We start from the raw sequence: 14,660 nt of genomic DNA on the forward strand, positions 1-14,660 counted from the left end.
TGCGAGGGGGGAGAAGGTTGAGAAACTGGACCCCGACCCTGAGTAGGCGGGGGCTGGCTGGTCAGCCGGGCACCAGGCACGAACCTGTCAAGGGTCATTACTCTTCTTGCCACCATTCTTGCACCGGGCTGGATCGCTTCAGCTAGCAGGTTAGCCGCGTCTGTCACTTGCTGTTGATACTCGGCGGGTTGATCCTCGGGATGGGGCTGCTCTTGGGCTTGGTCCCCTTGTTGTATGGCTTCGTGAGCTCTCTCTCTAAGGCGCCGGGATACCTGTTCCGCGGAATCGTCTCGCAGGGGAACTAGTTCGTCCGCGGCAGTGAACCGCCGACCAAATTCCCTCGCTTCCCCGGTTGTAAGCTTCGGCGGCAAGAAATTCACGTACCGGACGTCTATGTACGATAGCAGGGGGCTGTCAACTATCAACGCCTGCTTGAAAGGCTGCCAAGTAGAGTAAACCGGTTCCACGCCGAGGATCAGGTGTGAGGCCCGGAGTTGCCCGTCCCAATGCACGTAGATCTCGGAACGGAGGACGAAGTTTAGGTCCCTGACGTGGACGGCTCTGAGGTTCTGAACAAACACTTTGCCGTCTGCAAAAGAACAGATAACGCGTTAGCTTTTAACAATAAAAATTTTCTTTTACTCAAAGAACTATAAGAAGGGGAGGGTACGAACCCACTTCACGCCGTGTAAGGGGGCAAGGGATCTCCCCGGCAAACCAATTGCCGCGCACCCTGACGAACTCCCCGGCGGAGTTCCTGTTCGAATCGGGTAGGCACGATATCAGCCGTACCCGAGCATCCCTTGTCTTTAAGTAGTAATTTGTGGATTTGCTCCCACAGAGGCTGTACATTTGGTTAATATCATGGTGGTCTAGTTGTAAGTCAAAGGTATGGTTCAACTGGCCGACACAACTAACTACCCGGTAAAAATTGGGGGGAAGCTGGTCGGGGCACAGCCCATAGTAGGTGAGTGTGCTTATCAGGAGGGGATCTACCGGGAACCTAACTCCACCTTCTAAGATGGACATCAAAGGAAAGAAGGTTGTACCCTGCCCTCGATGGAGTTCCATATCACTCTCATGGCAGTAAGCCACGTCCACGTCATTGGGAATACTAAATTTACTCCTAAAGGTGGCCAAAGCAGCCGGGGTATCTAGAAGGTAAGAATAACCCATCTATAAAGCCTAAAACTACAAGAATAAACTCAAAGAAACAAAGCTGAAGGAACAGGAAGGGGAAGAAAGACTTACTTTGGGTTCTAAGGAGGAAAAGAACGCTGAGCAAGCAAGCGCACAGAAATGTGGTCGGCAGAGAGTAGGCACTAAAGATCAGAGGCGAAGGAAAAATGGAATGACGTTTGGAGAAGGACTATTTATAGAGCCAGAAGAAATGGGGAAAGAAGAAACGCTTGATCAAGCAATAAATGGGCACAGCATACGAGCGACCCAACAAATGCCAAGCGTAACCGATTTGCGCGCCGCTTCGGTTCACGAACCGTCAGGCAATAATGACGACTGCGCCTGGCGCCGCGAAACGGCGCGTCTTTTGAGATGACTATTAATGAGAAGTGACAGCCAGAAGTCCTAGACTAGAAGATTCCCGAGGTCAAAAGGCCCAGGCAGCTCCTTGATTCTCCTCGGCGACCGAGTATGAATCAAAGGGGGGCTATTGTACGGCACCGAGCTCCCAAAGCCCATACTGGCCTTGGGCCCAGACCCACCTAGGCCCCGAGCTCCCAAAGCCCATACTGGCCTTGGGCCCAGACCCATCTAGGCCCCGGGCCCAAGCCCATACCGGCCTTGGGCGCAGGCCCAGCAGAAAGTTCCAGTTACCTTATGCCCTTCTTGAAACTGCCTTAGAGCAAAAACAAGTTTTGGGTATTAAGTTCCCGGGGTTGACCGGTTAATCTTTCTCGGTAGAGCGCATGAGTCATATCCGGGAAGGTCATGATATGCACGGGAACGTCAGTTGCCGAACATAATCGGTGAAAATGGAACCAAGTTCCAAGATCATAAATGTTGCACCGCCCTTTCACCTAAACAACCACTTTAACCAGATAATACTGGACCTTCAATAGCACTAACGGTGACTGTAATCATGATCTCCCCACTAACCTTGGCTATAAATAGAGGAAAGTTGGGAGAAGAAGGGGTTCAGAAAAATTGAGAGAAAATAGTCAAGGAGAGAGTATCAACTGAGTGCTGCTTTGAGTCCCTCTGCCGAGAACGACCCATTGTAGGAAATCCTTAAACCCACTACAAATAAATTGTGAGCCCAAGTAATCTAAGGCCCAGAATTCTTGTACTTGGTTCTTACACTTGTTAATGAATATATATTTTGAAAATTCTACTGTTGGATCATATGTTCTATATGTTCTAAACATGCATACCAATTTTCATATCAATCGGATGTTATTTACCATTCGATCCATAAACTTATCTTTTATGCATTATTTTAAACTACAAAAACTTGAATTTATACAATTGATAAATGACATGACTATTGATCTTTGATCATCTTGAAATTTTGCAAGTATGGAGAATATACGAAGATAATGTAATCCAACGGTCGATTTGTCAAAATTCGTATCCAATTAAAAAATATTGAGTATTGTAATATTGCTTAGAATTACATCAGGTGTAACTTGAACCCAACGCTATATATATAAGCAAAGACCTCATGTGGGAAAGTATAAAGTTCTGTCAAGTGGCACATTTCTTGAATTTCTCTCATTTAAGATTCCACCTCATTAAAGTTTGCATTTATGTCAAATTTTTAGTTCATTGAACGTATCAATGGAGTAAATACACATATTAATTATTTATAGGTGTGCACTAATATTATACTAATATAAAAGTGTTTCATGTGTTTTTTTTTTTATTTAAATTCTATGTAAGAAAGTAAAATTTTCATATGGGAGAACATGCACTTCTGCCTTATGGCTCTTTGTTAGATAATTTTTCATTTAGCTTTCCACCTCGCAGTTTTTATATATTTTAGATTATAATAAAATTATATTAGTAGGATATTACTATTTTCACTGAGTGCTGAACCTACCACTAACATAAAATTTCTACAATATTTCCATAAGCCAATTAAGCATTAACATTATATTAAAAAAAAAATTATGCTATCTCAAATGCATTGAAAAAACAAAAACTATGATGAAACAAACAGTCAACTTATTACACTACATAATAACTAATTTATAATTTTATAACATTTACTCTATAATCTAAGTTCTTCATGCCCTTAATTTTATAGTACATCATTAATTTAACAAAAATATCTTCATGTTGTCACAACATTATTTCATTTTATTACTTTAAAATATTTTGAGTATTTTATTAAAACCGTCCGATATGGCAGATTAGCCATTGCTAGTTTGGTTTGGGTGCACGTGGGACTACCAACCAAACCAGCGATGGTAGTTCGGCGTCTTAAATTTTGTAGTAGGTAGGATTAAAGAATGAGCTTCCCCTTAGAAAAAGTCAGATAGGACACTCTTTGCTCTCCATTGTTGCCAGGTTGAGAGAGAGAGAGAGAGAGAAACATGGAAGGCACAAAAGAGAAGAAGATGAAGATACTATGCCTCCATGGATTTAGGACCAGTGGGAGTTTTCTGAAAAAGCAAATTAGCAAATGGGATCCTTCTATATTTGCTCAATTTGACATGGTACCTGATCAAACTCACTCTCTCTTTTATATTACATGATTGTGTTGACAGGAAAATAGATAACGGTCAAAATGATCATGATTTCCATGCTTTTTTTTCACTTGCACCTATGTGAATTATTACTATTTATTTGATTAATAGAATTTTTTCTTTTGCCACATGTGCAAGTTGTCTTGTACTTTAAACATGTGATATGGGATGAACAAGTATTATGTTTATCGGGTGTATGTATACAGCCTCTCACAATCTAATATAGGCTATCTCAAAAAAGACATTGTATACCATTAATCACTACTATGAAGTATTAAGTATCAGCATCAGTGCTAAGTCATTTGGTGAACCAGACCTGTGCTACTTACATTTCACACATTTTCTTAGGCAGCATCTACCTTTCAAGTGCAAAGTGCAAACTACTGGTTAAAATCATAGGACACCTACCTACCCAGTCATGGTGGAAGGATATATATTGTAGATTCATCCTCATGCAAATCAAATGTATGAATTATTTATGGGTCACATCAAGTTACACTATTTTTCTATTTAATTAAAGGGGAAAAAAAAAGGAAGTGTTTGTCAAATCACATAATTAGTATATGAATTATGGGTCACATGAAGTTATAATATTTATTTATTTAAAGAAAAAAAAAGTGTTTGGCAAATCACATAATTAGTTTAATTATGGTATAAGCTTAATCAAATATAAAACCAGTCAAACTAAATTAAACTGGTTTTATTTTATTTCTATTTTTTTAAAATTGATTCAGGAACTAATTTTTGGTAGGACTATATATATGTGAAAATGCCAAATTTAAAACTAATTTTGAGGCATGTGAAAACACTAGAACTTTAAATTTTACCTTTATATGAAAAATACATTTGAAATAATCAAACTAGAAACTAGTTTTTTTAATTTATTTATTAGAATATATATGGCCTTATTTTTATTTATTTTCTAAAACAAAAAATAGATTCAAATACTATCATATATATATATATATATATATATAAACAATTAATATAGGTTGCATTGTTCGGTTGTTCCTAGTAGTCCACATTCAATGATATGCCTAACAGGCTAACACATCCCAATAATAAAGTCCACGTTTCCTATGTGGAAGTTCTAGTTGTTAATTTGTGATTTAAAATTTCTAATTTTTACCGTCTAATTGTATTATATATTCAGATTTGAATTTTACAAAAATATCAATGGGCCCTTTCCATCAACATCTATTAAAATTTTGTCATTAATCCACATGACTCTTTTAGGCAAGTTAACAAAAAAATACTACAGACTATAATGGAAAGTGCACATTTACATCATTGTAATAGTCGTTATGAATTTTAATTTATAAGTTTTGAAAATCAAGAGATCAATTTAGAAACAATCTCAAACTTAGAAGTCAGAAGGGTGTGTTAAAGCACATTTTCACATTTGTCTTGTGCTAAAACTGAAACCATGCCCTAAATCATCAGAGTTGAGGAGCGGTACCATTAATAGGATTAATTCTAGGTTTTTGGGGAAACAGCACTTATAGGAAGTTTTAGACATTAATTTGGTTATTAATATAAAATGAAATCAACATTAAGGAATTTTATTTACCACTACAGGATTTCCCAGATGGTATTTTTCCTGCAGGAGGAAAATCAGACATTGAAGGCATCTTCCCACCACCTTATTTTGAGTGGTTCCAGTATGACAAGGTAAAATCTCTCTGCTTTTTTCTAATCAGAGGAAATAAGAATGGTATATTTGCAAGATAAAAAGATTAGATTTGATTCATAAGAAACATGTTGAAACTGTGTTAACCAGGACTTCACAGAGTACACAAACTTGGAAGAATGCATTTCTTACTTGTGTGAATACATAACAACCAAAGGTCCTTTTGATGGTTTTCTTGGCTTCTCTCAGGTATGTATCCAACCCTGTAATGACAATATAAAGTAGAAAATCACAAATTTATAAGCCTTTAAAAAAATTATGGTCCAAAATAACAGAGTCTAGTCAAATATGACTTATATTTGTTCCTTTACTCAGGGTGCAACACTGTCAGCCCTTCTGCTGGGCTACCAGGCACAAGTAAGTCTACTTAAGTCTCTCTTTCTGTGTCATTAATATGATCACTCATATTCAAGATAGCATATTGAAAACATAAGTGGGAAATCAGGGAAAGGTGTTGAAAGATCATCCACCCATGAAACTATTCGTATCAATATCTGGGGCAAAGTTCAGAGACCCAAGCATATGTGAGGTTGCCTACAAAGACCCCATCAAGGTTAAATCTGTCCACTTCATAGGAGCCAAGGATTGGTTGAAACTGCCTTCTGAGGATCTTGCTACCGCTTTCGACAACCCTCTCATCATAAGGCATCCTCAAGGCCATACAGTCCCAAGATTAGGTGGTTTATTCTGATCCCTCTCCCTCTCGTTTTATACACATGTATTCTCACAGACTAAAACCTATAGTAAATGAACTTTGGCTCCCTGGCTGATTTTGGGTGTTAATAACAGATGAGGTTGCTATCGAGCAGTTGCAAGGTTGGACAGCAGAAATCCTCCATTGTAATAATAATTGTGCTGTGGAAAACAAGCATGAAATGGAAAATGGAGAAGCAAAAGTGGAATTTGAGGAGAAAAATGCAGAAGAAGCATGTAAGATCCACAACCATGAAAAGAGTGCAATTAACACAAACAATAGGGAACTTGAAGTTGTTGATGCAGCCTTGGCCTGATAATTTCGGATATGAAGACATTGGTCTCTTTCCACCAGTTCGGTTCAAATGAATGATCCAGATCGGTTTATGTATTAGAAAATTTCCTTGTCTTTGGTATGGATTTGCCCTCTTGACATGTATCTTTCATTCATATAAACATATTAAGGATAAAATGTAATATTTTATTGAAAATTGTATTTTCCTAGACATCCTTCCACTGGTGGAGAATATCGCTGATCTCAACTTAAAATGACAAAAACACCAAATAAGGGTATAAATGCAAATCCTAAGAAACTCTATTGTTGATAGTTTGATAGAGAGACTTAAGCTGTGTGTTCCATTTGTCCACAGCAGTATACTTCTTTGTTCCCTTTGACCTGTCCCAGCGCTCTAGCAGCCTGTTCACTTGATCAATGTGCCCATGGATTCGGTTATCCAATATTAGTGACACCAACAGCTGCTCAACATCTTGCTCGGGCACATTTAGCTCCTGAATTTAACAATACATAATCATCTCAAAATCCGCATTAATGACCAAAAAGAAAGAACAGGAAAAGATAAACAGAAGCAGATTATGGTGAGATAGATGTATGTCAATATTGATCATGTAACACACACACACACACACACAGGGGGTGAAGAGGAAAATAAAGAGGAGAGACAGAGACATCACTCATTCCACTGTAATAAACAATACAAGTTAGCATCAAGCAAAGACTAAGCAGCATCCAGTATTACACAATTATCAGTGGCATGCATATCAGCATTTCCCCTTTCAATCTCTTATTGATAAGATACTTTGCTTTCAGTTTCTTATGAGCTCATATCTAATTTGACCTAATAATCAATTTACCAAGGGAGTTCATAAATGGTTTTGTTTGGGTCAAAACAGTCCTGCTGCATTGGCACCTTTAGAAAGATGCCAATTTCATTAAAATATAACTGCCTGCATCACCTTTCTACTGAGTCAGAAATACTTCAAAGCTTATTGGTACAACCTACTTAGAGCAGTAATCCAAATGATATGGGAAACAAGATTTTATCTATAAAAAAAACAAAGCAAAGAACAAACAAAAACAGACAAACTGAAAAACAAAAAATAGAATGCCATGAAGTGAATAGCTACCTCGGATATGAATGGGATCCTGATTCTTGTATAAGGCTTGATGAGCTTGAGCAAGACTTGAGTTCTAATATTTTTTAAGAGATCCTCAATATAATTTCGGATAAATGGATCGTCCATAATTGTTCTTCTGTTACTCTGGACATCAACATTTGCCACACATCCACTTAGGTGAGAACAAGTATAAATGGAATATTATAAATTTAAGCATATGTGCTAGCAAAATATGATGAGCATATTAAAACTTACCTTCAGGATTTTCTCAAACTCAAATATTTCATTCCGTTGATAGGCTGCTATTAGATTTGTCATAGCTAAAATTTCAGGGTCATTTTTGTATCTGTAAAGCAGCAATTATAAGTGGCCAAATGGAGAGAAGAATAGAAACAAGCCCAACCCACCCAACCCCCAACCAAGATTACATGAGAAAAGAAGGTTAAGTAGATTGAATATAGAAGTCACATAGAGGACTTACGGCTTAGCCTCCTGCCCATCAAAGGGATTAACTTCAGACTGCATCAGCATATTGGCAAGAACAAGATATCTGACAAATTAAAAAGGAATAATGTAAGAATGTGAAATATAAAGGATACAGATAACTAGACCATTTTATTTCTAAGTAGGTTTATAGAGAGAAAGATGTAGATATCTAATTCCCCAAAAAGTATTCTCTCAAACAGTCTACCACTTGGGCAGTACATCAGTTTTTCAAGACAAACAATTATCTTCAAGACATAAAAGCATTAGATATCTATATAAAAGCATGACTGAATATATTAAAATGCATAATTATTTCTCATTAAAAAAAGAACGATGTTTGGAATCAATGACGAAAGTCTGTTACGCACTTCAAGCATTGGATACGCCGCTGATTTCCAGCTTCATCATAATTTTTGAAAGCTTCAAAAAAATCTGTAGCTGCTTCCGCCCACTGGCGCTCTGCCATGTGCATTTTCCCCCCACATTCATGAATTATTCCCATTATCCTTGGATGAGGTATTGCTGATTTGATCATTAGTGCTTGCTGGTATAGTTGCTGCAATTAGTTCATGTCCAATGAAGCTCCAGTCAACAAAACATAAACAAAGCATTACAAAAAAAGAAACATCAACTTCAAAGGGGACTCGAAGCTGTGTTTATATATATATATATATATATAGTTTGGCCCAAGGAGGAGGGGGGAGGGGAGATTCAAGCTAGTGACCTCTGCTTCATGAGGCATGGTGCCAAGCCAATTGTGCTACCCTTGGGATGTTGTTTTACAGTTAATAGTATGAAAAATTTACTAATAAGATGAAAACTTAAGTATACAGAAAGTACAGAAAAGTGTCCCCTAAAGAATTAGAATCGAAAAATAGTAAGTGAAATCTACAAAAGGAAAAGCAAAAAAAAAAAATCATAAAATTGGCATAAGGCCTATGCTCCAACATTCATCACATTACTTTTTCTTTTCTTTTCTTTTGCTGAATCATCATGTTACATGTTAAATACCCAAACGGCATAAACCTTCTACTCTAACTACCACTTTCATTACAGTTACTGAATAAAAAAGATAAACAATAGTGCAAATACATGTGAAATATAGGGCAGCAAAGGCCAATTATGAGCAGCAATCAATTCTAGCTCTCCTCATTTGAGTCCAAAATATGAAGGTAAGTTTGCTATATAAAGTTTGCTATATAAAATTCCAAAATCAAAACCAACCTCTACAAATCTTATCTATTTAACATATTTCAGATTTTCCCTATGTTTGGATAGAGAGATTGTTTTTTTTTTTTTTGTGGGGGGGGGGGAAGGGAGGAGAGTGGAGGTGAATGGAAGATGACTAGAATGTACTAAATTTTAGTATATTCCATCCACCTTCCCCTTTACTCTCTTCTCCTCTCCTCCCTCCATCTCCCTTTGTTCCAAACATACCCTTCAAAAGCAGTTAAACCTTGCAAATAGCTAGCACTTCTAATTTTAGATTTGATTTAACTATGCTATGGTTAAAGTTACGCTACATGAAAACAGCAAGTGGTTGACTATACATGAAGAAAGTCCAGCAGATATTCGACTGGCAAATTCATAAAGATGGTTGAAAGGCATGGTCAAGAAAATGACTGAAGAAAAGGTAGACAATCTTGATGAATACAAGCAAAAGGTCTCGTATAACTTCAGAACCCTGACCTTGAGTTTTTTGTTATTCTTGGTCTCAGTGTACATTTGGATCTCTATCGCATATACCTCCAAAAGCTGGGTTCCTTTCTTGTGGTCATCTGTGCCATCTTCTTTTCGACAAGATTTGTGAAGCTCCTTCAAAATCTGTGTCCAAGATATTATGAGCTGCATCTTGGTATATATTAAGAGGAAGTTGAAGTATAAACCCAGAACCAGCCCAATACCTTATTCATTCGCCCATATTCACCCATGTCAAACCAAATCTTACAAAGCTTGAGATTTGTTTTAAACCAGAGTCTCTGCACAGCATAAGAATAAGTTTTTTACAAAGTACCATTGAATGTCATTGATAAAGGGAAGCTCTACAAGAAGCACTTCCTCAAAATTAAGCACAGCATGTGAGTAATATATTCAAAACTTGAACTTCTTAACAAGAAAGTCACTGTGGAAGAGGATAAGATGACCTCTAACCTCATTTTTTGCCTCTTCAAGGGCCTTGAGAGTGGTTTGATAGAACTCTTGCAGAAGCCCAGAATTTTGACTAGCTGACCCAGAAATGAAGTCCATGATGTTATTTATACATTTTTCGCTATAATTTCGTGTCACTGCTGATTTAATGTAAGTCAACATTTCCCGATAGGCTTGCATCATTTCTGCATACTTCCCTAACCGATAATAAAGCTTGACAGTTTGTTTTAAAGCTTTAAATCCCCTGAAAAAATAGACATGGAAATTGTTAAAAACAGGTAATGATTGCCTAATCCAGAAATAATTATCAAAGTTTTCAGGTAAAGTTAATTATAGGGGCAAGTGAGCTGCAAACAATATAGACAAAGGGTTTACAAGTATAGAAAGCAGCTTCTTAAGCAAAATGCAGAAATTTATATCAGAAAAGTAACTTAAGTTTAGTTATGTGAATATTGCAAGTTTGCAACAAAGGGTATCAGGAAAAAAGATAAAATGTATACCTACAAGCCACCAAAAGAAAATGATAATATTGACTCTAAGCTCTGGCTACTTTAGCCTAAAGTAAAAAGTTTATGGAAATATATTAACCAAAATAAACAAGGTTTTTAAGCACATCTTAATGTAACTTCAGTCACTCTGAAGTGAAATCCATTCTCTCTTCTTTTTTTGGGATAGGTATCCATTCAAATATATGGAATCCCCCCCATCCCCCCCCTCTCCCCCCCCCCCCCCCCCCCCCCCCCCCCCCCCTCCAATAAAAAAAAGAAGAAGAGAAAACCACATTTGTATCAAATAAAACCATGTAAGTATACCATATTTCTTAAAGCATCTTGAATCACACATAATTAGAGAAAAACAGGCAACATTTTGTTAAATGAAGAAATTTTTTCTGATTATATACAATGGAATAAATTTTCAATTCTTTTGTGACCATCGACACCAGAACTGAAATTACAGAAACGGTAACACAAGGGAGACCAAAAGAAATTGTGGTATTCTTCTATCCCTGATTCATATTTCTGTTCATTAAGCACCAGAAATTTCAAATTTAAGATGCTAACCACTCTGCCTTCTCCGCTTCCATGCCTACTACCTCAGCAAAACCAGCCAATGCACCTTCTGGATCAGTTTCAACCAATCCTACAGAAAAATACAGAATAAAAAAAAAGATAAAAAATATTTATGCAGAAACAAACAGTGACAATATGAGACAATAATTGATCCATCTCATCACCCTAAGAGGATATTATGAAATTAATCTTTAAAAAAAGGAAAGATACAAATAACATCTAATTTTCCCTAAAGGGTACCAATAAAGCCTAAAATACGTATTTTAGTCCAACAAGGCCTGTGTATTAATTGTAAGCAAATTCCTAAAAGTCAATTCCTTTCAATTTTTTAATTGATTATTACCAATGGTAACGACCTATAGAAACATGCTAGCCACATTTGCCCTATCCTCAAATGGACTAGTCTAGTCACAATTGAGACTTCTTGTAATTGTTAATAAAGCCCAGATCAACCCAGTATATGCCTGATGTGGACTTAGAACACACCCACACAATACACACTCAATCAATTTCCAATTAAATCTAAGGCATTACAATTTTCATAATCGATACATTATAGCGGTGATATTTATACATTGCCCCTTCAAGACCAACCTTGACCCTTCCCCCCACCCTGTTTCTTCTTTTCCTTAAAAGGGTAAAAAAGAAACGGAAAGTGGTCCAAGGAAAAAAAAAGTTGGCCTTGTTCTTCATATAAATCATCAAACACAGTCCCATTTGTCTATTTATATAACCCCTCCCAACAAGGGGAGAAAAAGAAGCTTCCAATTTTATTTTCCTGCAATTAAATAAGTGGCTTTGGACTTTTCCATTCCATAGATCATGCGAATCTTTATCCCACTGCATATGATGTCTTTTGAAACAAAGTAACTTAACAAAATAAAATGTTAAATGAGAAACTTCTAAGATGCAAGCCAAGGAGTACTTTATTGAAAAGCTTCTAGGTAGTTCTGCATTCCATAATGTCATATCGCATATGGCAGTCATATCCCAGCCCTCAATAGTTCTTAAACCCATTCCACCTTCATCCTTCGGTCTACATTGGACTAGCTGATTGTACAGATCTTATAGATGGGTTTAAGGTTTGATCAAAAGAAATCCCAAATGCTCATTGCTATCAGTATCTCTTTTCTTTCACTTAAAATCCTAATGGCTGCTATCTTTTGCCATGATGTTCATCAGTGCCACCAAAAGAAAAAATTAAGATGTAAAATGTTGTCAAACCAGAAACATATCTAAGGGGTTCGGGTTCCCAAATACAGGCTGATCATGGAAAACAAACTAATTTTTAGAATGCCGGAAGTTAAAATGGCAACAATTTGCAAAGGAGTTTTCCATGGCCTTATTTTTCAAACAATTTCTCACAATCAACATGTGGAAAAAGATTTCTGATATTCCAAAAAAAAAACCCTTTTTGGAATTTTTTAAGGAAACATATTGAGATGCACATTCTAATTCTAATGTGTCTCTCAAAGCATTTTTCATATTCTTAGAAATAGCCTCATGAATTCAACAACTATCACGTATCAATAATCCATGAGAGACATTATGGTAAAATAATATTGATCAGCCCCATGAATTGTCCCATGCTTTACAAATAAGTATTTGATACTTGGTTTTTGTAGACCTTTCCCTCTATTTAGTTATTTATTTATTTTGATAGGTAGATAGCGGGGGAGGGGGAGGGGGGATTTGAGCCAGAGACATGCGGCACCACAAAGGATGCCATTACCACTGGGCTAACACTTGAATCCCACCTTGACCTCTAATTTTTGAAAGAATTAAACTGGTAAACCTACAGCTTTTATAAAACTTGTTTAACATGACATTAGTGTAAACATGCTATGCAGATCAGGCTTCTATACATTGAATACAAACATTAAACAGCTCCTAGCAAGACATAATTAATATCTTACAACTGCATGTAAAATTCCAAAAACTCACCAGCTATTCCAAATATCTAAAAGTTCGTCATAACAAAAAAAAAAAAAAAAAAAAATGTAGAAAATTTCAATCAGAAGTACCTTTGGCATTGTAGTATTGATTCTCAATGTCAACATCTTGCTCCTCTTGCTCCTCCTCCGAGTACTCAAATCCGTAATCCTCCATGTCTGCATCTACACAGTTGATGAACAATAAATCCATCATAAAAGTTTCTCTAAATTGGAATTCTTCTTTCCAATTGAGCATAATAATTTTTTTTTTTTTAAAAGCAACAAATGAAGGGAGAGAGAGAGAGAGAGAGACAGAGAGAGAGAGATACAAGTGACTGCAAATTTTGCAAATCAGGAGTGTATATATATATATATATGTGGCTTAAAACAACAACAAATTAAATATCAAACATTTATGATGTTATCTAGTCTAGGTGTAGGTGGTACTAAAAAAGCATTGAAACCCTTTTTTCTTTCTAACCCACCCGTGGAAAGTAACCATTGTACACCTAAAAGCAAAACAATCTGAAAGTTGCACTCACTGAGCTCCTCCTCCTTATAGGTTCAAAATCCAAACCCCACAACCCAACAAAAAAAAAAATGTGACATAGATTTCAAATTAGTCCAACTCTACAATATCAATAGGATTAAAGTACACTTATTTTACATGATATAGAAATCATAATGAGTTCAGTTTCAAAATTTTAAATCTCCTCCAATTATATAACAATAAATAAATAAATAAAAGTGCAAACTCTCATTAGAATTAAAATTTTCAATTTTTTTCATCACTAAATTGAGGTTTTACAAAATCAAACAATATCCATAAACACACAGACACATTGAAATATAAGTTTTTTTTTTTTTTTTTTCTCAAAAATAAAATTGTCCTACTAGAAAGCATGACACACAGAAACCTATGATAACTTTGTTCTCCGTTTGATTTATTTGTTTAAGTACCAAAAAAAAAAATTTAAAAAAAAACCTAAAAAATGTTAATTGGTGAACCAAACAGAGCAATGGAATATGAAAAGGAACTCACCGGAAGCCATTGTTGGATGGATGGTAATAATTAGTAATTTAGGGCTTAGTTGGTTCTTTCTTGGTGAAGGAGAAAAACCTGAAACAAACTCCTTCAGAGATCACAAGGCGTGGAAGGGAGAGAATGAGACTCAACAATCCGGTGGTGACGATGCCATCGCCGGCTTTCATTCATTTATAAATGCACGGGTTTCGGGTTTGGGCCGGGGGTTATTATACTTGTTGCTATGTTTAAAAAAGAAAAGCGAAAGTACAAAAACAACCCTCTAGTTTAATGATTTTAATGGTTTTTATTAAAAAATAATTTATAAAACTCAATCTATATTATTAGTTAGACAATGTTTTAAACATATTTGGTTTCTAACAATTCGAGTTCTCTACAGAATTTGCACTTGGAAATCGAGTGTCTAGTTTAATGATTTTAATGGTTTTTATTAAAAAATAATTTATAAAACTCAATCTATATTATTAGTTA

General features: G+C 36.2%; 2 protein-coding genes across 3 annotated transcripts; one reads left to right on the top strand and one right to left on the bottom strand.

Annotated features, from left to right (window-relative positions):
* Positions 1-3,490: 3,490 nt before the first annotated feature.
* LOC126693201 (dihydrofolate reductase-like) lies at positions 3,491-6,594 on the top strand. The gene is made up of 6 exons (XM_050389109.1): positions 3,491-3,677; positions 5,286-5,378; positions 5,488-5,586; positions 5,713-5,754; positions 5,843-6,074; positions 6,187-6,594. Exons 1-6 carry the CDS (start codon positions 3,555-3,557, stop codon positions 6,405-6,407), a joined length of 810 nt encoding a protein of 269 aa, XP_050245066.1. The 5' UTR covers positions 3,491-3,554; the 3' UTR covers positions 6,408-6,594.
* On the bottom strand, positions 6,551-14,378 carry LOC126693198 (COP9 signalosome complex subunit 2-like). 2 transcript variants are annotated; one of them, XM_050389106.1, is made up of 11 exons: positions 14,187-14,378; positions 13,235-13,321; positions 11,202-11,280; positions 10,144-10,384; positions 9,897-9,971; positions 9,682-9,816; positions 8,361-8,548; positions 7,988-8,056; positions 7,762-7,852; positions 7,516-7,650; positions 6,551-6,879 (listed from the first exon to the last, which is right to left on the bottom strand). In XM_050389106.1, exons 1-11 carry the CDS (start codon positions 14,194-14,196, stop codon positions 6,676-6,678), a joined length of 1,314 nt encoding a protein of 437 aa, XP_050245063.1. In that variant the 5' UTR covers positions 14,197-14,378; the 3' UTR covers positions 6,551-6,675. The 2 variants fall into 2 exon arrangements, with proteins under 2 accessions (XP_050245063.1, XP_050245062.1); XM_050389105.1 differs by having other exon boundaries at positions 13,235-13,327; positions 14,187-14,377.
* Positions 14,379-14,660: the final 282 nt, after the last annotated feature.

This window comes from Quercus robur, chromosome 7, assembly GCF_932294415.1.
Source record: "Quercus robur chromosome 7, dhQueRobu3.1, whole genome shotgun sequence".
Lineage (NCBI taxonomy): Eukaryota > Viridiplantae > Streptophyta > Magnoliopsida > Fagales > Fagaceae > Quercus > Quercus robur.

What these genes read in the sequence shown, in the direction of transcription:
- LOC126693201 (XM_050389109.1), top strand. Translation starts at nt 3,555, where the DNA reads ATGGAAGGCACAAAAGAGAAGAAGATGAAGATACTATGCCTCCATGGA. An exon ending in TATTTGCTCAATTTGACATG is followed by an intron (nt 3,678 to 5,285) that starts GTACCTGATCAA and finishes TTACCACTACAG; the next exon opens with GATTTCCCAGATGGTATTTT. An exon ending in GTTTTCTTGGCTTCTCTCAG is followed by an intron (nt 5,587 to 5,712) that starts GTATGTATCCAA and finishes TCCTTTACTCAG; the next exon opens with GGTGCAACACTGTCAGCCCT.
- LOC126693198 (XM_050389105.1), bottom strand. An exon ending in TCAATACTACAATGCCAAAG is followed by an intron (nt 11,281 to 13,234) that starts GTACTTCTGATT and finishes ATTTTTCTGTAG; the next exon opens with GATTGGTTGAAACTGATCCA. An exon ending in AGTTTGAGAAAATCCTGAAG is followed by an intron (nt 7,651 to 7,761) that starts GTAAGTTTTAAT and finishes GTTGATGTCCAG; the next exon opens with AGTAACAGAAGAACAATTAT.